This window comes from Aquila chrysaetos, chromosome 3, assembly GCF_900496995.4.
Source record: "Aquila chrysaetos chrysaetos chromosome 3, bAquChr1.4, whole genome shotgun sequence".
In the NCBI taxonomy this organism is placed as follows: Eukaryota; Metazoa; Chordata; class Aves; order Accipitriformes; family Accipitridae; genus Aquila; species Aquila chrysaetos.
In genome coordinates, this window is record NC_044006.1 from 23784524 (window position 1) to 23805777 (window position 21254).

The 21254-nt window shown below is 41.8% G+C and overlaps 1 protein-coding gene across 5 annotated transcripts in view; it reads right to left on the minus strand.

The window, feature by feature from the left end:
• Positions 1-528: 528 nt before the first annotated feature.
• Positions 529-21254, minus strand: part of CDCP1 (CUB domain containing protein 1) — a 31897-nt gene continuing 11171 nt past the window's right edge. Inside the window, exons 1-9 of one of the 5 annotated variants that reach the window (XR_003922853.2) lie at positions 19379-19794; positions 17617-17973; positions 15884-16252; positions 11639-11866; positions 10486-10866; positions 9677-10042; positions 8661-8684; positions 8291-8372; positions 7071-7086 (exon numbers count right to left, since the gene is read on the minus strand). Coding sequence is in view for 4 of the 5 variants with exons in the window: in XM_030010445.2 (XP_029866305.2) it covers positions 6639-7086; positions 8291-8372; positions 9677-10042; positions 10486-10866; positions 11639-11866; positions 15884-16252; positions 17617-17973; positions 19379-19799 (2652 nt within the window). In the remaining variant the exon portion in view is untranslated. Of the gene's footprint in view, positions 627-3971; positions 7087-8289; positions 8373-8660; positions 8685-9676; positions 10043-10485; positions 10867-11638; positions 11867-15883; positions 16253-17616; positions 17974-19378; positions 19828-21254 lie in introns of those variants that run through there. The other 4 variants (XM_030010446.1, XM_030010445.2, XM_041122722.1 and 1 more) reach the window with 4 other exon arrangements.

The window sequence follows — 21254 nt, forward strand, 5'->3', positions numbered from 1 at the left end:
AGTTTCCAGAATAATTTGAGTTTTCCTACCTATATTAATGTTTTTCCCAAGTACCTCTACAGCTGAGATGTAAACAACTACTTCAAGTACTGCCACTTCATTCAACACTGAAGCAGCTTTGTGGCAGCAAAACCTGGGGACCTTGTTGCAGCAAACCTCACCCAGCAGCTTTGCTGTAATCCAAGCAGGTTCAGGTGTGGCTAGAGTATGTTGTAGACAGAGGTTGAAAGTATTTCACTCCAGCATTGGCTGCTGGGTGTAAACCTCAGAGAACATTCACCAAAAAAGTGGTTTCTGGAGACTTCTGTCTTGAATTTGGCTGATTGGGAGTGTGGGGAAAAAGGAAGACAAGACATGAAAATACAACAGTAGGAAAAGAAAGGGGGGTGATGACAAAAATCCGCCTTTCAGTGGTGCTTGGAGCAACTCTGTTGACACACAGTTCAACCTCTCCAGGTTGAGTTGTCTTACTTCCAGCAGTGCTACCTTCCCAGCTATAAGCTGGGCACAGATTCCTTAAGAATCAAGTCCCACAAGTAGTATTGGGAAGCGTTGTCACAGAAATCCAGCATCTTTCAGCTGAAGCTGTATCTTGTCCTTTAACCCAGATGGGTGGCCACAAAAACCTAAGGAGAACATGTAGGAGTTTGACCTGAAGAACCAATCAGCCAAAAATCAAATGTCAGAATACACAAGTATATAGTAAACTGCCCATTTTCCTCAGATGTTTGACTAGCAAGGAGAAATATTAAATTGTCTTCTGGGATATTAGACATATGCATGAACCCATATACTTTGCTAGGCTGGCTTAAGATACTTAGAAACTTGTTCTCCGTTAACCCAAATAAAATAGAGAGGAAGATCTAATGGCTTGCTACCTTTTTTTTTTTTTTTTTTTTTAATTGCTCTGAAAGCTATAAAATGTTCACCAAACAATCATACTAGAAGATTTCATCATGCCTTTGCTTACTTTTTAGGGTTTACCACTTACTAAATAAACTCTCATTAACTTAAGGAAACAAATGAAGGGAAAAACATATGAACCTCTTCACGATTTTGAATTATTAACAGTATATTAACAGGTTTGATTCGGCAGGATGTGGAACAGTTTTAATTTACTGTGGAAACGTGAAATCTATAAAGATTCAAGCTTTTGGGTTTGCATCTTACTAAGATGATTATTCTTATACAAAAACATTTATCACAACATTCATCTTTAAAGCCCTCGCTTTTGAGGGCATCAGAAGTCACATTACTCTCCTAAGTAGCATAACTCTGATAGTTTCTACTGCGTGAGAAGGCACCAGTGGATGTGCAGGACTTCGAAGCTGAAAGCTTCGTGCAATCATGCCCCAAAGTGCAAATGTGGAGTTTAGTATGAACAAAACTCTACTTAGTAGCTTAAACTGTAGAGCAGTCTTTTTTTTTTGCTGTTGTAGTTAGCAATATGTTACAGAACAACATCTACGTGTACTTGTTTTGGGGTTACTTTTTCCAGAATCCAGCAATTCAATAAAAGTAGCATTTTGAGAGGAGAAACACACCATTAATTTGCTTCTCTTAATTAAAAAAAATCACCCTTTTAAATAAAAAGCATTTGCGATGATGAATTTGAAGCAGATGCTAAAACAATTGGGCTCAGGAGCCTACAGTTCATACTCCTGAGGCCAAGTGATGAATCTCATTTAAGGCCAGGTTCCTCTGTGCAGAAAACTAGATTTATACGCACGTACTTAATAGGTGCCTTGCCATGATTAATCTCATGTGAGGAGGAAGCTGTCTGCATGGGCTCTGTCCATCATTTTTTGCCCTTAAAATAAAGATCAAAGTCAGGGATACATTTCCCACAGTGGCAAGTGGCAAAGGTTCAGGATATCCTGATACCATCTTCAGGCAAAACCATGCCCAGGGCTCCTGAGAGAGGCATGTGGCAATCTCCTCCATCCCTCCAGCAGACCACCATTCCCTTCAGCACAGAGTTGCACCCGTGTATGTAGGACAGATGTTCTCCTTGGTGAGCAATATCAAAGTTCAGCTCTATGCTGACAATGAAATGAAATAAAAGAAAATAAAAAAAAAAAAGGAGTACATACTTTACACGGGCCATTTCATTTCTTCTAAATAATACTTCCCAAAATCAAATCATTTCCAGTTAGAAAAAAATAAAATAGTTTTGCTGGAAAGATCGCCAGAACTTTTCCCCTCATTTTTCTTCTGAGACAACACCTTTCAGAAAGTAAGGCCATTTTTCTAGCCTCATGTCTGAAAAGGCGCTGTGTGCTGCCAGAGTATTGCTCTGTTAGAACATTTTTGACAGGATGCATCATGGCACTCTTTCTACAGCTATGAGTGACTGTAGCAGTTGTACCAGGATAAATACACATATCTATATATAAAATAGACACACACACACACAAACGTAGCAAGAAACAAAGCAGTTCCTTCAGTTTTTGAAGATTCATCTTGCCCGGAAGCGTAAAACCTGACTTATGTGCAGCAGTGCAGCAATTCTTTAACACAAGAGATGGATGCAGCCCTAAACCACAAAAAACCCCAAACCCTTTTACGTATTAGGAGTGTTGCTAATTGAAACAATTTGCCATGCTTCACTTGCGTTGATGGAACAATGGCGCAGAAGTTTCTAAGTCCCTGTAAAAAGACTGTCCCTTCCTCCAGGCTGGATCAGTTTTCCACAGCAGAATTCCTCAGTTTCAAAGAAAATTAGGTAACCCATGCTTACTTAATTGCTGGGAAGCTATACTTCATGAAAGATAAACCAATCACTAAGCTGGATGTAGAAAGCCATTTATACTGAAGGATTGAATCCTATAATTTTTTTTTTTTTTTTCGTTTCTGGCTTCAAAGTTTTGGGGGAGACAGATTTGCTCCCATCTTTGTGTACACTGCAGCCTGCAATTAGATGCTGGCTGGTGAAGATGTGCACATGGATGAGGGTTATTCAGCATTTTGCTTCCTCCCTGTTCCCCAGCAACAGTCACATACTTTAATGTATTCTCTGTCACACTCACAGGTATCCCATGATAGCTTCTTCAGAGCAACACGATATTTTTTTTTTTCCCCTTAAGGTCAAGGAGTTGAAGTCTCAATATTAGTCTGGTGTCAACAACAACTAACCCAACTTTTTCATTCCTTACCGGTGCTCTACAAGTTTTGCTCTAATCCAAAGACTAATAACTTGGCTCTTGATTTATCTGGAAATTGCACTAGACTATTCACGTACGTGCTTAAAAATAAAGCAATTACTGACTGTTTTGATAGATCGAGATTCTCCAAACCTCACAGCTTCAAGCCCAAGAAGCAAGAAGTATCTTTTCAGCTTTGCTGCTTTGGGCAACAAAACCCTCCACTTCTCTTTGCTCCTCAAAAGCAAATTTCATTCGGTTCAGGAGTTTCTGAACTGCTGTCCTCCTATGGACACCCACCTTCCAATTAATGGTTGACTAGACTTAGAAATTTTCATTTTTAGATAAAGACCACTGCACAGGAACTACTCCAGGATGGCACAATCTCAGTGAAGACCCAAATGACAAGTACTTTCATTTACATTCATATTAAGTGCAAATTTCAGAGAGGGCCTAGGGACTGGCTGATCTTTGCTGAGTCTCCTATGCCTTCCAAGAGTGGATCTGACTAATTCAGCCTAGGATCCATTCCCAGCAATTACTGGGTTCCTCAGTAGTGAGGATTTCAAACATCACTTTCTATGTGCATTAAGCTTGCCTCAAAACAAATACAAAAATAAACCAAGAAAGCAGTCGGTAAGAACTGATTCCATGCACTTTAATTTAGAACAAAAAAGGGCTTCACACATTTTCATAAAGGTCTCTTCTGGGCTGAAGGACGAGTCATAAAATGTACTTTTATGCTATTATCACTGAAAAGAAATTAATTTGGAATTCAATTGTATGTGTCAGTTGGGCATGAAAAAATTACAAACATCACAACCCTACTGAGAAGCCACTGAGCCATTTATTTTCATATGAAAGCTTCAAATATTTTACAACCCTTCTCCCCAACGATCTAAACACATGCCTTTAAAAACAGCAATTAATGGCATACAACAGGCTATGTGAGAAAAAGGACATGCACAGTCAGCAGTATATTGTCCCAGCAAATCCCTAGATTCTCTAGAAACCAGCTTCTGTTGTCCAGGGAGATGGCGTAGCTACCAACAGTCAGACGTCAAAATACTCGAGGCTGAGTTTACACACACACACGAGAAAGACATGCACTAGTTACTCCAGCTGGTAGTACGATTATATTTTATTTATTTTTTTAAAAAGTCACAACTTTCTCTTAATGAAAAGCAAACTGGAATTTGTGCCTGAACTCTTACTCTAAACATACCAAAATACGCACAGTGAAAGTCAACCTTAGACTGGAAACAACTGTAAACTACAGTTTATATTGCCATGCCAACAGCTGAGTTAAAATAGAACAAATAAAAATACCAGTCAACAAGCATCATATTCTTCCTTCAAAGATCAAAAGGTTGTGAACAAAAGTCCGATCTCCATTACGTTTTCTTCAGTTGGTTAGAAAGAACATGAACTAAAAAATTTCATCTAAGCAACTGCAGAAACTGAGCTAGAGAGATGAGACAGCCTTGAATTTCCCTTGCAGACTTCTCATTCCTTTTCAATAAAAGAGAAGTGAGAAACATTGACCAAACGCATAACTGGACTACTCTGATAAAAATGTATTGTGGCAATTCAGTTACCTGAGAAAAACAGGTATCACTATTGCAGAAATCGTTTTAAGTTCTCAAATGGCATTAAAATGACACAGTACACTTTGAAATATGCAATTCCGGTGACTAGCCAGATATCTAGGAATACACATTTCTATATTAAAAGTGATAAACATAAGCAGGAAAATACCTGAAACAATTAATAGGTGCTTTTAGCTGGCATGCATTTTGCTATATGCTACAGAAAACTGAGACCGATATGACATTATACTGAATCTTACAGAAGTCCACGCAGTACAATGATATACTCTCTTAAATACACACACTTGACCATAAATAGCCAATTTGCAATGCCAGCATAGTTAACACAGGAAGAAGTCCGCATTTATTTTAAATGTAAACAGTAAGGTTTCTAGTAAAGACATTTTCATTTTAGACATTATTATATGTTTAACATTATTGCATGCAACACTGTCTGAAAGTTTTATGGCACCTGTGTATCACTAGGCAAGAAACAGTCACGGTAGGACATTTGGAGAGAAATTCTCAAGTCATCGAGTCTAGTGCTGCACGCAAATTTGCAAACATCCTCAGTAACTGCACACCTGGACAAGCTAGATGTTTGTATATAAAAGGCAACTTTATTCATACAGCCATAGTCCTCTGCACAAAGATCTGGCCCTCAAGTTTTAAAAGGCACAGAAACTGAGGGGCATGCTAACTACTGCACTTAAAAGTGAGACCTATTATTTATCTGATTTCAAGAGGTACCTTTCAAAGGCTTCTAGACACCTGAAGTGTAAGTCCCGCTATAAGTCGAGAGCTGTCCCCAGCATCATTTCAACATGGTTGTTAAATTCAGACTGATAAAAAAAAAAGCCAAAAAATCTAGGCTTTCCTTATGGATTCACTCTCATTCTTTGCATTTCAGAGAAACCGCCTGCTGGAAACAATTTTCTTTACCCCTTTTTTTAATCCTTATTAAATAACCAAGTATCTCTAACAGGTGAAGTGAAAAGCATTAGTAAACAGCTGGATTATCACATCATCATTTCTTCACTGAATCCTTACTCTTACTTGAACCAAAAGCACGAGATATTAGTAAAATGTGAATGCTACAGGCATCTGAACAGAAGTGCAAATTGCTTTAGACTTTTGAAATCATTTTTGTAAAAAATCAAAGAAAACAGTCTTTGGTGTAGGTTCACACAGTGCTATCCAAGTATAACAACATCAGTTGGAAATTAGAGAAAACCTGTAGCTTTACTTCCGAACTAGAAGAGCCCAAGCTCAAGTGTTCACACTGATTTATGCTCACTGAGCTCTTCCAGGCAGCATAAATGGTTTTTCACTACACTTAATAGCTACCAGCATCCTAAATATGATGAATTTTCAAGCAGCAAGTGGTAGAAATGACAGTGTCCCCTCCTTTGCTCAGACATCAGCAGATTGCTTAGACATCTCTGCAACCTGGAGCTGCCTTGAGATGGCAATGTAGCCTACATCTTCCAAGATTCACCAACCAACACCCAGGAACAAATGACTTGTGAGAGGAGGAAATACTGGACAAAACACTTCTCCCCAGTCTATTAATTGCCACACTTTTAAGCTGGCAGTTAGGAATTCATTTGCCTGACGTCTTTATAATAAAAAGCAGAAGCATACCTTTGCCACCTGTTTCGCAACCAGAAGTGCAGGCAGTCCTGGAGCGTCTCGACTGGTTTTGAGTTTGCTAGATGTTCACTCTAAAACTGAAAGCTATCAACAGCTGAAGTTTAAAAAAACCACAAAACCAAACAACAGACAACACACAAAACAAAACAACATCAAAACACATTTAAAAATAACACTCCTCTTCAGTTTTTTTTCCTAGACCCCTGTCCTTACACCTGTATTTCCACAGGAAACTGCTATACCTGGCGTAAAATTACTCCACTAAACCATCCTGTTCCTTATTTTCCAGCAAGGACACGCTCATATCTCCGTTATTCTTTTCATTTGTATCTCCATTGTCCTCTGATTGCCCTGATTTCTGATGAGCAAATGTGTAAGTGTCATGGTCTGTGTCCGTCAGAGGTGGAGGTTCCTCAGCGTTAGAAGAGCGTTTAACGTCTTTTCTGAAGTATAATGGAGGTGGAGAAGGTGGCACGCTACCAATGGGTCCATCAAAAGGCCGGTATACATCAACTTCTGGAGCAACTGAGCCATTGGATTCCTTCAGCAAGTGCCCATAGACCATAGCATCATCAATAACTGCATAGACATGAGACTCGTTGTTTTTCCTCCCTTTTGTGAATAAGCCTTGTTTCCCAGGCACCTGGGTATTCACGTTAGGATTGTACACTCCCACCATGGGGTTCTGGTTTTTCTTCCTCCTACAGAGTTGAAATTGTTAACAGGTCAGAAACAATACACAGCTGGTGCATTTGAACTCAGCACAGCTTCTGTTTACCCATCCCAGCCACCCAGTGTCAGGCAGTCTGCCTGGATTGAAGGCTTTACTTGCAGTCTTAGGAAAAATAACTCCCAAGTCTAGACATGCTTTTTTAACAGAGCAGAAAATAACTTCATGCTATTTGGTTACCTACTGCTGCTCTGCTGACCCTGAAGTTCGCAAGATTAACGCCAATGGCCTCCCAAGCACCAGGGGTCCCAGCTGTGCAGTGTACCAAGTCTCCCAATATCCACGGACATTAATAGGACCCAGAGGCCATCAGATCCTCACAAAACAAGGCTGAATGTTACTGAAGATGAGTAAGATAGTGGGTCCTCTATGAAAGTCGAATGAACTTTTCTTGATTGCACTTTCTGGAGCGACTGCCCCCAGAGTGGAAAGACCAAAGGCTGAACTGAAGATTTTTAAGCCTGTATTTGTAAAGTCTTTCCTGTGTGGCAAAAGAAGTGTGCTCATAACTGCTCTAGTCATCATATTGCACAAATTCATTCCAGCTCAACGGCTTCAGGACCCAATCACCCTGCCAGCACCAAGCATACATGTATCAGAAACCACAAGCTATCGATGACTTCAGACTCTGCTTGCATGAGTAATGCTATGCATGTTTGTTTTGCACAACCTAGCTCTCTCCCCAAGGGCTCATGTCACAGAAAAATGCTCCCACGTGATGTGCAAACTCCAGAAGAAGTTGCTGGAGGTTGTGTTGTGTAGATGAAAGATAGCTCCTAGTGTATCTGGGTGAGTTTACAGCTTGTTTGAACAGTCTTTTCCAGAATCACACCCACAACAGCCACATTCATTGCAATTTCATTTTTCAGGAATTGCTGATGAAGTCCAACCAATACCGTACAGTACAGCCAGAAGCCTGCGCTAAGGCCAAGGTAGGCAATGCACTGGGGGTTGAAGTAATGTGACTCCGGGAATGCTGCTTCACTCTAAATTGACTGACTTGTAAGAGCAGAGCAGCATTCCCGGAGTCACATTACTTCTACTACCATTGCCTACCTCATGCTTCAGACCCTTGTTCAAGGGATCTATATCAACACATGAAACAGAGGGCCCAGCAGCTCTCCCAAAATGCCTTCTTGAACTGCTAAGTTACACACGCTGAATTATGAACTTACTTCTTCTTAACACAGCACACAGTCAGTCCAATAGCTGCAAGAACTCCAGCCCCAGCCACCACAGCAAGTATCACTCCTAGGTCTGCAAACAGACAAGGTACAAGGACACTGAGCAAGAGAGAAAACACCCAGCTTTCTCCTAAAAGCTGTCTGGGTTTGAACTTCCTCAAGGGTTTCTAAGCATACTAGCTGCCCGCAGAGCAGGAGTTTCCGAGTCATTCTCGCCATGGGACAACACAAGCCATTTCCAAGAGGTTGGAGGCCAAGCAATGACAAACTCCTGCTGCTAGCAGTGGAGTACAACCAAAAAACCCAACCAACCCACCCCACTTCCAAGAGTTCAATACAGCTCATGCACTGCTAAACTTACCCTCAGCATCTCACGTGCCTCTGGCTGAATAGGCAGGGAAGAGAAGAAAGTGCAGAGAGAGACAGAGAGGGATTCAACAAAGTAAATAGTGACATTTCACCAACTTCCCTTCAATATCATCCCTTCCTCTGAAATACACAAGTTGTGTTGACCTGGGGTTTTCTAGGAGTCGCAAAATTGATCAGGAAAGTCCACGAGTGAGGAAAGGAAAATGCCACATGTTTTAAAAGAAGTATACATTACAAAAAAAGAAAAAAAGAGGAAAAATGGGAAATTAATTTTATACTGTTTCAGTTCTAGCCTATGTAGCCAATATTTCTACAGACAGCAGTCTCCCACAGGTGAAGAGGAAATGCAAATGTGAAGCAAATTTACATAAGCAAAGCCTACCCTAAAAATGCCCCCCCCCCCCCCTTTTTTTTTTAAACTATTTATGTTTCAGGGAGATAAAAGACAACAAGAATGCTGATTTTGCTGTTAGCAGTCAGGGCACTCTCCACTAAATGGCCAGACCTGTCCCAGGGGTGATTTCTTGCTCACGCAAACACTGAGACTAATCGAACTGCTAACATGAAGTAAGGACTACTTGGATGAATAAGTTTGCATAATCAAATCCCAGGTCATTCACCAGGTCCGAGACCTTGGGAGGGAAAAACATCATTTAATCTTCTTATACGTTTTGGCTATGATGTCCAATTTAAAAAGCTAAATTAAATTAAAAAAAATTAAAATCTAGCCTTACTCCCCCAGAGCCCTGCAATCCCCCATCTCAGAAAAACCAAACCAAAACAAAAAACCTCCCCCCAAAAAACCCACCACATTAAAGCCCCTCCTTCCTTCCCAGCTTCTAGAAGTACCCAGCTGTAACTCTCAGAGGTTTTTGAGGGACAGGTATTTCCAAAGGCCGGGATCTCATAAATGCCACACCCAAGGAGGACCAGCACCCATTACTGTTGCCCCAAGGGAAAGCAAGGAAACAAGCAGAAAGCAAACCACCACAACCTTACAGGACTCACCTATCTGCTTGTCAGCAAAAGTCACCCAGAACTGCAAGGTCAGTTGCGTCTTATCCACAGGTTTACAGTTGGAGACATTGACCCAAAAGTTGTGATACATATTTCGGGGCTCGGGCAGAAGCTCATCCTCACGGCACACGGTCTCCTCTGCCCCCAACGTCTCTTCCTTTATGTTGACATAGGCACGGCCTGTCTCACAAGCAATGCCCATGCGGTCCTTGGAGAACCCGAGGCGGGCAACTTGCTTGCTGGGCACCAGGATGTACCACGATATGGAGACATAAGGAGGTAGACCATAAGGCCAGTTGGGAGTCTGCAAGTAAACTTTAGCTTTTGGATCTGGACTCACAGTGAAAGTGCACTCATCTGTAGTAAAGGAAAATAATAAAGGAAGGAAAACTTAGGTTTGAAACTTACTTTTTTTTTTTTTAAGCTTTCTCTTTTAGCACATAAAATTATTTGGTCTTTCTTCTCCATAATAAAAAATGCATCACTCATACCTGTGACCAGCAAATTTATACAGTCAACTGCATCTCGGTACCGGCAATACAACTCACCTCTCATACCTTCCACATCAGTAATTATCACAATTAGCACAGATATATCTGCAGAATTTCCAACAACCATCTACCCACCACCTGGAGTACAAAGTTCCTTCCTTCTTCCAGGAATAAAACACCGCACTGATTCAGATAAAGATTGATCCTAGCAATGGCTCCAGGACTAGACTCTAAAGAATTGAACTCTTATTTCTATTTATCCATATGTGCTCCACTATAAGCATAGAGAGATCCAACACTGTACCTTACCTTTAATATGTGGCACAAAAGACATTTTCAGATCCTGATGGTTAGACTCATTGAGGAATCCTTTACTAAATGTTTTTAAGGATATGGTGATATTATTCCTCATCTGAATCTTTTCAATGGATCCACCAGGACAGAATATACCAACATTCAACTCTGTCTCTGGGGTGGCACTAGCAATGCTGTAACTGTAGCTTGTGTTGCACCTCTGCTCTGGGACGTGTTGCTGAAGTTTTAAGGATGGAGATGTAATTTCTATGTTGACCAGATCGGGAGCCAAGAGCTTCCAAATAAACTTATGCAGTCGAATTGGCAGTTGGGTAATAGCCTTGGGCACTGAAAGGGAATAGATCTTCCTCTGACACCATCGAAGATCGACACAGCCTGCAATCACAAAAACAAATACCAAGGGCTGTATTTTTCTTGCAGAGGAAATATCTAGGAAAAGCAAGTTTTCCTGTGGACCAGAGTACACACACACACACACACGCAGAGAGTACTGTCAGTTTTGCATTACAGACCCAGATAAGCATCTACCTGAGAAACTGTCCTCTCTTAGTAACCTTTACCCAAACACGTATCATTTATATTTAAAGATATTTCCTTGAAACGGTACAGGACACCATAGAAACCAACAGATACAAACATATTCAAAATCCATCACTCGATACTACTTTTGCTCTGTCACTTGCTGACTGGAACACTGTTGCAGACTAACCAAGGTCCAGATATATACTTTAAAACTCTTTCTCTACTAGTAGTTGAAAGCATTTGGGAAAATCCTACACCAAGTGGACATGCAAACGGCACAAGATGCGTTCCTGATGGCCACCTTGGTCCTGCATTTTCATGGGCAGATTTATGGCTCTCCTGCTCTGTTTCCTTACTTTGCAGTTTTCAGCAAGAAGATTCTTAGGTGCCTTCTGTCCTTTTCCTTCTAGGATAGCTACGCAGCTTCTATTTTTAAAGGTAGAATGACATAGCGAACAACAAGGTCATCTCCAGATTCACTGTACCCATCTTGCCGCTGGCCAATGCCTGGTTTCCAACCACACTCTGTTTAAAGCCCAAGCAAGAGAGAAGGTTTGGCTGACTGCTGGGGAAAAGCAGGCAAAAGCATTCCCTAGGAAACAACATTAAGACACTTTTGTCATACTTATGCCTTTTTCAGCTGTGATCCTCAGATGGGACAAGTCCTTGCACAGAAAGGAGATCTCGTAGACCGCGCCAGACACTAAAGTCAAGACGCGGTCGCAGGTGCGAGGATCCTTACAGATCAGGCATATTGGTTCAGACATGAGCGGGATGTGTCTGGGCCACCCTTCAAAGTGTATCGTTACAGTCATATTCCACTCTTTGCTCAGGTCGACCAAATGGGTGACATCTGCAAAGAAAAACATCCCAGAGCAATTACTGGCAAGAAGCATGGCGTGAAGCAGAACTTCCTCCGTCTCTTCTCACCCCATCAGATGAGCAGCTGTTATAGCTATTTCTATATTAGCTAAGAAAATATTATTTATTCTTTCCATCAGTGGAAAGGCAGCATCATACCACTCTTCTGCTTTAGAGGTTTGAGCCTTTCCACACACAAACCCTGTTTCCCTACCACTTCCCAGCTGTAACAGGGTAACACGTACACTAGCCCCTTGTGAACAGGTTAGGCTATAATGTAAGGAGCTCAGCCAACTATGTTAGATTTGTTTTACCTAAGAGGTTTCTGTATTTCTTTTAAAGTCAGTTCTACAGATCACACAGCAGTTGATTAGGAAAAGGTTCTCCATTCTCAAATTTCGTATTTATTGCTAGATTTCTATTTCAGCTAACTTTTTGTCAGTTTAGGTTTGTTGGAGCCAAGCTGAAGAAAATTGTCCAAAGTCAGTAATTAAGCACATCTGGTTGTCTGGAGTCAGTTAAAGATTAAGCTAATTTAAACGCAAGTACCAATATGGTTCAAAAGCGAAAAAACTGCCAAGTACTGTACTTCAGCAGAAGTGCTGGCAGTTGTTATGAAGGTCACTAGAGCCTTCAAAAATGCTTCCTAAAAGCCTTTTCCATTTGGCAGTTCAAAACATACAGAGAAAATTATCACAGGTTATCAAAGTCTGTCACCATGCTGGTGGGAAGGCTGAGGACCATGCCTTGCTAGGCTGCTTGGTTTCCTTCAATGGCATGACTGAATTATCACACTGCTCTTCCATTTAATTGCTCAAAAGCATTCTTCCAGAAATATTTTCTGACTAGCTGTAAAAAGCAAGCCTGAGAGCTGGCAGAGTTAACCGTGAAAAGTAAAGAGCACCTTCCCCTTCCTCAACACTAGCTACAACTTCTCTCGCATTCTGCCCCTTTCCACGTATCCCACGGCACACAGGCTGCTGCCCAAAGCCTTGTAATGCCCTCCGAGCTTGCTGGAGCTGAGATGCCCATGCGTGCACAGTGACCATCATCCCTGGCACTCTCTCTCAAATACTGAGATTCAGCTCAAAGATCTGCTTAAGGAGACATGTTCTGAGGCCAAAACTGCTTAACATTTTCAGTACTGGGAGAGAGCACACCCTCAAGCTTGCAAGACTGGGGCCGGAAAGCAGCTTTGCAGAAAGACCTGAGGGTCCTGGTGGTTTAATGTCCTCAAACATTAAAAAAAAAAAAAAAATATAACGCAAGGGTGGTCAAACACTGGGAGAGGTTACCCAGAGAAGTTGTAAAGTCTTCGGAGATACTCAAAACCCAACTGGATGTGGTCCTAGGCAGCCTGTTCTGTTTCACCCTGCTTGAGCAGAGGGTTGGAACTAGATGATCTCCAGAGGTCCCTGCCAACCTCAGCCATTCTGCAAGTCTGTGATATCCTAGATGACTTGCTACAGCAAATCAGAACAACAGGGGTAAGCAGGGATGACAAACACCACCTCCCATGTAAACTAACAGCAGTTGCGAGTATTTGCAACATCTGGAAGGGGGACACAAAAGGAAAGAGAAAAAAAAATTGAAGGTTATGGCTGTAGCCTAGTTCACAAAGATTAACTATCATGTGCAAAGATAGACATTGGGTCCGCAGAGTATGCTGTTAACAAAGGCACGTGTCTCTGATGTCAAAGACAGCAACCTGATCTAGTGGAAGGTGACCCTGACCATGGGGGGTTGGAACTAGATGATATTTAAGGTCCCTTCCAACCCAAACCATTCTGTGATTCTTTGATTCTATAAAGGACAGGTTAAAAAAAATTAAAAAAAATATATACACTATTATTACTTTTAATTTTCTGGTTTTAGCTATGAATCTCAAAGGCATAAAGAAAAGGTGAATAAAATAGCCTTCTCCTGTGTGGGAAATCAGACACACAAAAATGCAAGAGGTCAGGCAGAAATCTCCAAGTCACTGCCACAACCAAGCACAGAAGTTAGTATTTCTACCACAAGGTTACTCATTCTTCAGAGGTTTGGTTTTTTTGTGGCAGCTAAACACAGAGGGTTACGTCAAGAAATTTTGATTGGAAAGAGCTATATTTTCCTCTTATTTAATGACAAGCACCACAGACAGCTGTGGAATACCCAAATGTTTGGGAGTCTTTGAGAATATACAGATACCAATAAGTTTTCAATAAAAGCCATGTTTAACTTGCCCACAGCAGATGGCATTTTTGGGGTTGTTTTGGGTATTGTTTTTGGTTTTTTTTTTTAAATAATAGTTTCAATACTGTCTTGAGGGCTAAATTTGAATCTTTGGTGGAACTTATATAACTACAAAATCATTCATGAAATCCTGTAAATCCTGTTGTCTCTTAAAACCAAGTGGTTTATTACTTGAATTTCATTCAATAAATGACAACCTGTTTTTTATTTTTTAGGTGATTATCATCTTGTGTACTGGCCATAAATATATTAAAATTCCTCTATGCTTTCCAAAGTAGAAGGGAGATAAAGCTGATTAACTGAATACAATGTTTTCACTCTGTCTGGCTTCCAAGGTGCAACACAATAAATGTAAGCAAACATGACTTGATTAACAATTTCAGAAGGATTTGCTGTTCATGAATGGAGACAGACTAGACAAAGAACTGAGGATTACAGTGGTGAGATGCTACAGAGCCTTTCTGGATACGTGACTTCAAGGTACAGGCCATTCAAACTTCACTCCCTCTAAAATGACTTAGATGCAGCTCCTGCTGCAGTGATAGTCCAGAGTGCGTACTTCCCTCCACCTGCTCCTCTGCAGTGAGGGCACCTTGAATATTATCCTCCACCATGAACTGAGGTCAGAGCTAAGAAGCCAGATGATAAATCACTTATTGCATAGCTCATTACCTAGTCAGGCCTTTTATTTCTGTTTTTAGATAGATGCTGTGGTATTACAAGTCATTGTGTTAAACCTGTCTGAATTGGGGAGGAAAGAGAGAGCACGGGGAGGAAAGAGAGAGCACGGGGAGCAGGGAGCGAAGAGAGAGCGCAGAGAGAGCGCGCGGGGAGCAGGGAGCGCGGAGAGCAGGGAGCGGGGAGCGCGAAAAGAAAAAAAGAAATTTTCTTAGTGTAGCAACAAGCAGCAAGAAACCCAAAGAACATCCAAATGCGTAGGGGATATTATCACTGGAGTATCTTATCGACACCTTTCATGTCTAGTGTGACTTCTTCACACTAGAAGATGTTCAGGCTTCCCTAGGAAGCAAAATAAAACTCAGAAGAAGGAAGAAAGGAAGGAAAGAAATGCATACTGATGCATTTAGTAGTATGAAGACAATTTTACATCTCCAGTTTCACCAGTTCATGCTATGGATCCTGACCAGCCACGACAGCAGGTTTCACCTGGCTAAACGCGACTGCTTACAGACAGAGCAGAAACTTGGGCTCACATTTTAAGAATTATCTTTAAAATGTAGAATCCTACAGCTGGAAATAAAACTGTCCAAATAAACTTGAACTTGATTTCTGTAATGGACAACAGGCAGTGACATGTGAGTCCAGACAATTCTGATCAAGCAGTTACAGTCCTTGCCCGATAGCTGGACTGGCATCCCAGAGGAAACGCAGCCACAAGGAAAGGCTAGCTGGTGCTTAGCTTTGTTTATACAACATGCAAGACCTGATACCACAGGTGTTAAAGGCATTTTTCAATTACATGATGCAGGTGCTGGAAAAGGAAAGGAATCTCCATTTACAAGCTACAGTGTAAACTCTATGATGGAGCTTTATACTCCATTGCAAATTTTAGCATCGCCATCCACCTTGCCCTAACAATGACTGGTGGTACCCAGGGCAGTAAAACAGGCCTCAGAGTTGCTTGGCAACCCATCTCCTTAAACTCAAGGAGGGTCCAAGAAAAGTGACAAAACACCTAGTATTTCTCTTCCTTGTGGTGCTCAGCCCAGGCGCCTGCAAGCAAAAGCAACAGAAGGGGCAGGCAGGTACTTACTCTCATCAATCTGCGGGTGCTGAACGACGACTTGGAAGAGCAAGCGGAGGATGCCTGGGTTCTGGGCATCCTGATCGCAGCCCTGGAGGGACAGGTTGAAACTGCCAGCGATATTGGCAGGCTGGCTGTCGCTCAGCTTGAACACCTCCGGGTTGCTGAGGGAGCCAGGGATGTAGTACTCTACCCTCTCCTCTTTCCTTTCACAGTTGGAAAGGCTGTAGTTGTGGAAGAACACGCTTGCTCTCATGTTGGAAGGAACCACAAACTGCCATGTCATGAGCTCGTCTTCTGGAAAGCCCAGCGGGTAGTTTGGGGACATCAGCGTGATTGAAGACTCCCCCTTCAAAATCGATTCAATAATGCATAACCCTAAAATGGGGCAGGGGGGGAGGAGGGGGGGCAGAACATACAAAACAAGTTGCAATTAATGAAGACACGCTGGCATATCTAGCACCCCAGCAGCAGAGTATTTTTATTTGACAGTGAGATCATCCACTTCAGCTATAGGTTCGGTTACTAAAAAACCCTCACACTAAACCATATACTTGAGCTGATGCTTTTGTCTTCAATTACAGAAAAGGTAAGGGATATATTAATGCTGTATTTTTAGTTTAGTGGGTTCACCTTTCAAGCACATGGACAGACAAGCCTTTATTTTTTAGAAAGGAAAGATCCTAGTTCCTACTTCTGCTCCTGACTTTGCAAAAGCAAACATGCAACCTGACAACTGCTTCTTGTTTCATTGGGTTTCAGGAAACAAAAGATGTGAGCTTTTATACCATCACGGAGCTCTCCGTCCAAACATCTCCCAGATCTAACAAGAGCACGCCAACAAAGAGCCTCAAATACACATGATAAAATATGAATGCAAACCATGGAGGCTGTGTAAGACACTTTGTGCTTGGATGCCTCTTGGCAGCATGAAATTGGGTACACAGAGATTATGGTCCTGTTCTAGGACTCCAGCGACAATGTGCAACTGCGAGGAGTGCCAGGAGTTAGAAAAACTTGTGTTCTAGAAGCTCGAACCTGGACCAGATTCCTTTCATAACTGATAGCAACAACTGCAGAATTTAAGTACAGAGCAAGAACATCTCCCAAGGAGGGTTTGTCAGGAGACCACAAAGTAACCCACTGATTGCTATATAATATCCAGATATTTTAAGAAGATTATTACATAATGTTTTATGTTACTGTGCAGGTTGAAACAGATAGCTCTATTTAGGCAGCCTCATGTGCCTTCTAGGCACTGCTTCCCCCTTTCCCACCTTCCTCTCCTGAAGAGGGGCATTGGTTTGAGGCTCCAGAAGTTAAGGAAGCATTATTTTAAAATAAACAAACCCAACTAAACACTGCAACCAGAAAATAACTCTCTTGGCTCATTCTAATTATGCTATCTAGTCTCAATTAGCTGAAAACACAAAAACAACAGAGCAGGTCTGTTTAAGTTTTAGGAAGTTTAAAGAGATTGAAAATGAGTAAAATGCACCAAAAGCAGCAACACAACAGTTTTCATAATTATTAACCAAACAAAGATGTTTTGACCCCAGAAGAGCACCAGCTACCAAACTAAAAAAAACCATACAACAATAGCTTTTAGAAAAGATGAAGTGGAAGGGAGTTAGGGATAGCAGCACCAAAACTAGAAGGTTACCCGAGAAGAAAGGTTTAAATAATTCTCCTGCAATCTGCACGAGGTGATTACAGGTGAGGAAACACTACTCCCTACTTACGTTTTATGGAAGCCCTGTTAGCTATGTTGAAGCCTGAGGTGGTGAGAGGTGAGTCCCACGGGAGGTGCAGAGACATAACAACTCCTCCCAGCAGCTTGACGCGAGACACCGAGCCATTCCTGCAGAAGGTGCCAATGTTGACCGTGGCCATGTCGATACAGCTATTGATGTTGTAGCTAACAAAATCTGGGCACATCTCTCCTGGTTCAATCTGTCTTAGCCACGGGGCAGAAAATTTCAGTTCAAGTCCAGCCTTTGTACTTGCCTTCACGTCCCAGATGAAAGTCCTGTTAAGGCGAGGTAGCCCCAGTGGGTAAAGATGAACATCTCCGAAGGGACACGGGCCTGACACACAGTCTAAATGCAGAGACAGAATGGCCATGATACACTCTGGAAAGCATTCAAGTAAATGAGGAATTTGACACTTTCCCCTTCATTGCTATTTTCACAATTTTTAGGTTGCACTTAACTTCTCTTCTACATGCATTAAAAGACACTCCTATAACATGGTCACATGCTGTCTCTAAACAGGACTATACCATAAACAGGATTGTACCACAGAGTAGACAGGATAAACCTGCTTTAGTCAGGCTGACTAATAGAAGGGATTCATTGTCTCTGGTATTCCCGCCTTGTTTGCTGAAGAATTTAGAAGGTATTTAGTGAATAGGGTAGTGCACTGAATGGGCAAAAGGGAGAAACGCAATATCGGGAGAACTGGAAATCATGGATCTAGAGAAAAGATCTTAACCCATCTCACTCAGAGAATTCCTGGCAAATCATTTGTCTTTAAATTTTCTAGTGCTTGCCATGAACTGTATCTTCGTTTCCTTGGTGCCCTGATGAATAACCTGGGCCCCAGATTTTGCAGAAGTGATGAATAACAACAACTACCACTGCAGGATTCCTGGGAGAACTTAGAAAAACTTTTCTCTGAAAAATCCAAATTACTGGTATTTCAAGCTGGACACTAAAAATAAGCAAACTTTAATCTATGACTAGGCTCCAACTTCAAAGAAATATCACAAGTGCATCTTACAAATATATCATGAAATACCATGAACATTACTATTTGCATGAATCATATGACTGAAACTCCAAAACATGAAGAGAACTGTCCTTGAACACCACCCCAAAAATAACAACGATGTTACCAAAGACTGAATGCCCAATGAAGTTTGGGATCTTGTTGAGAAGTAGCATGTGTTCATGCCACTAAAGAGTACATTAACATATATACACCAGAGATAACATTCAAAGCGAATGAAGCTTTAGTTACAACACTTCCAAATTTTCAGTTTCTTGACTTCAATAATGTTAATTAAATATAAGGAAACACGTGCATGTCGTCAATGTTTCTGCTGTCCTTACAGACACAATCAATCTGTTCAACAAACAATGCGGGTAATATATCATTATCAGTGCTCAGAGGCTTTTGATAGGAAAAAAAGATTCTTTGATGGGTTATGGGTTTATAAACTGTGGGAAAAGGGAAAGCAGCAAGGAATTGGTGCAACAAACTATCATTTAACTGTTTCTGAAACAGCCAAGTTAACATTAATTCTGCCAGCCATAACAGAGACTTCTTTAACTTGCATAGTTTCAGTAATTCAAGGTTATTTATCAGTGTTCAGAGATTTCTTCTTACCCAAGATTATAGGGGATACCTTAACACAGTAACAGGAAGAATGATACATGGTTTTACTGGAAGAAAATTACCATGGGGGGCAGGGGGGTGTCAAATCAAAAACCTGTATCTTACCAATATTTTTCTGAATTTCCATGACGAAATGTTTCTCTGGAGTACTACAAGTGAAGGTAAAAGTCACGTTCTCCCCAGGCTTTATCTTGAGTTCAGACCTGATGACATTTTTAACACGAATTTGACAGCTTGGTGAAACACCGGGTCTCAGTTTAATCATAACTGTGATGTTGTCCGCTGTACGAGGAGAGATTGTAAAGGAAGCTAAGAAAGAAAAAAAAAAGAAAAAAAAAAAAAAAAGAGGTGCTTTGTTATTAGCACATACAAGTATCACCGGCCTTTCCATACATCCCCACAGACGCCACATTGTCAGAAGGAATATTTGCATCGACGTCCTCAGAAGTCTCTGGTGTTGGACGTACAGAAAATGTCTTGGCTCTTCCAGTCCAGCACAGACGGCACAGAAATCCGCTTGCTCCATGTGCCCAGAGAGAGGTATATGGAATTTGTGTAGGACCAGTTCTGCTCCAGTTTACCTTCACCACTGTTATTTTTTCACATTTAAAAAGTAGCTCAGCTCTTCCTTTCAAATTTCTGTTGTCTCGATTTTGGTTTTCAGTCTGTTATGCCCATCATACGATCTGCTTCATTTCATATGGCACCCATGAAGTCATGGCTCAATTTGGGAAATTTATTCAGCAGCCAAACAACAAAGCAAGCCTCAACTCTAATCGCACACAATGGTAACAGGTGGATCTCAGGTATGCCTCAACAATTACTGCAGACCAGATGAGGTATTTGAGCAATACAGAACACACATACCAACAGACATTTATACATGTGGTCGTGGCCCTCTTCCACCCTCCCCACCTTTTACAACTCATTCCCTGAAGGTACAGGACATCCATGCAATGCCCCTCAGCAGCACAGAAGGCATCTGTGGCCTGGGACAGACCATGTGTGCTTGGATACCTCCTCTCCATCCCCGATGCGACCGTCACAGACTTACGGCTTTTGGGGAATACATAAAAGCCTCAGCAATCTTCACAGGTTTCAACCATCCTGAAGCACGACCGAATGCAGGAGCAGCTCTCACAGGAAATACTGGGGCCACAGAATAAACTGCTTTCTGAATAATCTTATTTTATGGCTAGCGGTTTATCAACAAATGGACCAAACCTGACTGTCTTCTAAAAATACACATGCTATATAAGACACCAAGGAGCATTGACTGGAGATTCAAGATGACTAGAAAAGTTAATAGCATCAGTTTGATGCTTAGCAAAGCTTGAGCCCAGCCCCAGGTGAAAATCTGAGGACACGTCAGTTGGTTAATTTTCTGCTATTTGTTTTCACTACTCTCTCTTCCTTATTTCAGTACGGAAGATACAATCACAGTGTCTAGAGCACTTAAGCTTTTAGTATTTATGGGGAAAAAAAAGTATATATAAAAAAAAGAGATCTAGAAATAAGGGTACCCCAAGTTCTGTTCAGAAAGGTCTGTTCCTTGAGTGGGACATCATGCAGGGCTGCATGACAAAGCTCTGCCCATAGGTCAGGTTGGGAATCCTCTTGCTCATTAACCCCAATAAAGGGAGATTTACCTTAGCAAACCCAGAAGCGTAGCACGCAGGGAGAGCCCCTGCAGCCATTCCCACTGCCAGGCAGCGTGCCAGGAAGGCATGGGAGAACAGCTGGCTCAGAAACGCACATCTGCAGGGCACCGTGGGCTCTGCCCGACTGTTCACCATCCCTTGAGCACCTACACATCCAGCCTGGTCCGTGCCAGCTGCTATTGCCGCAGTGGTGGTAAGGACACTGGCCAAAGCTCAGAGACCTGGCAGCTTAACTGGTGAGGGCTTGCGCGGGAGTCGGGGGCTGAGCACCAGGGACCCCTGGTCGGCAGAGCGCCCTCTCTGGCCGGTAAGCACACCCA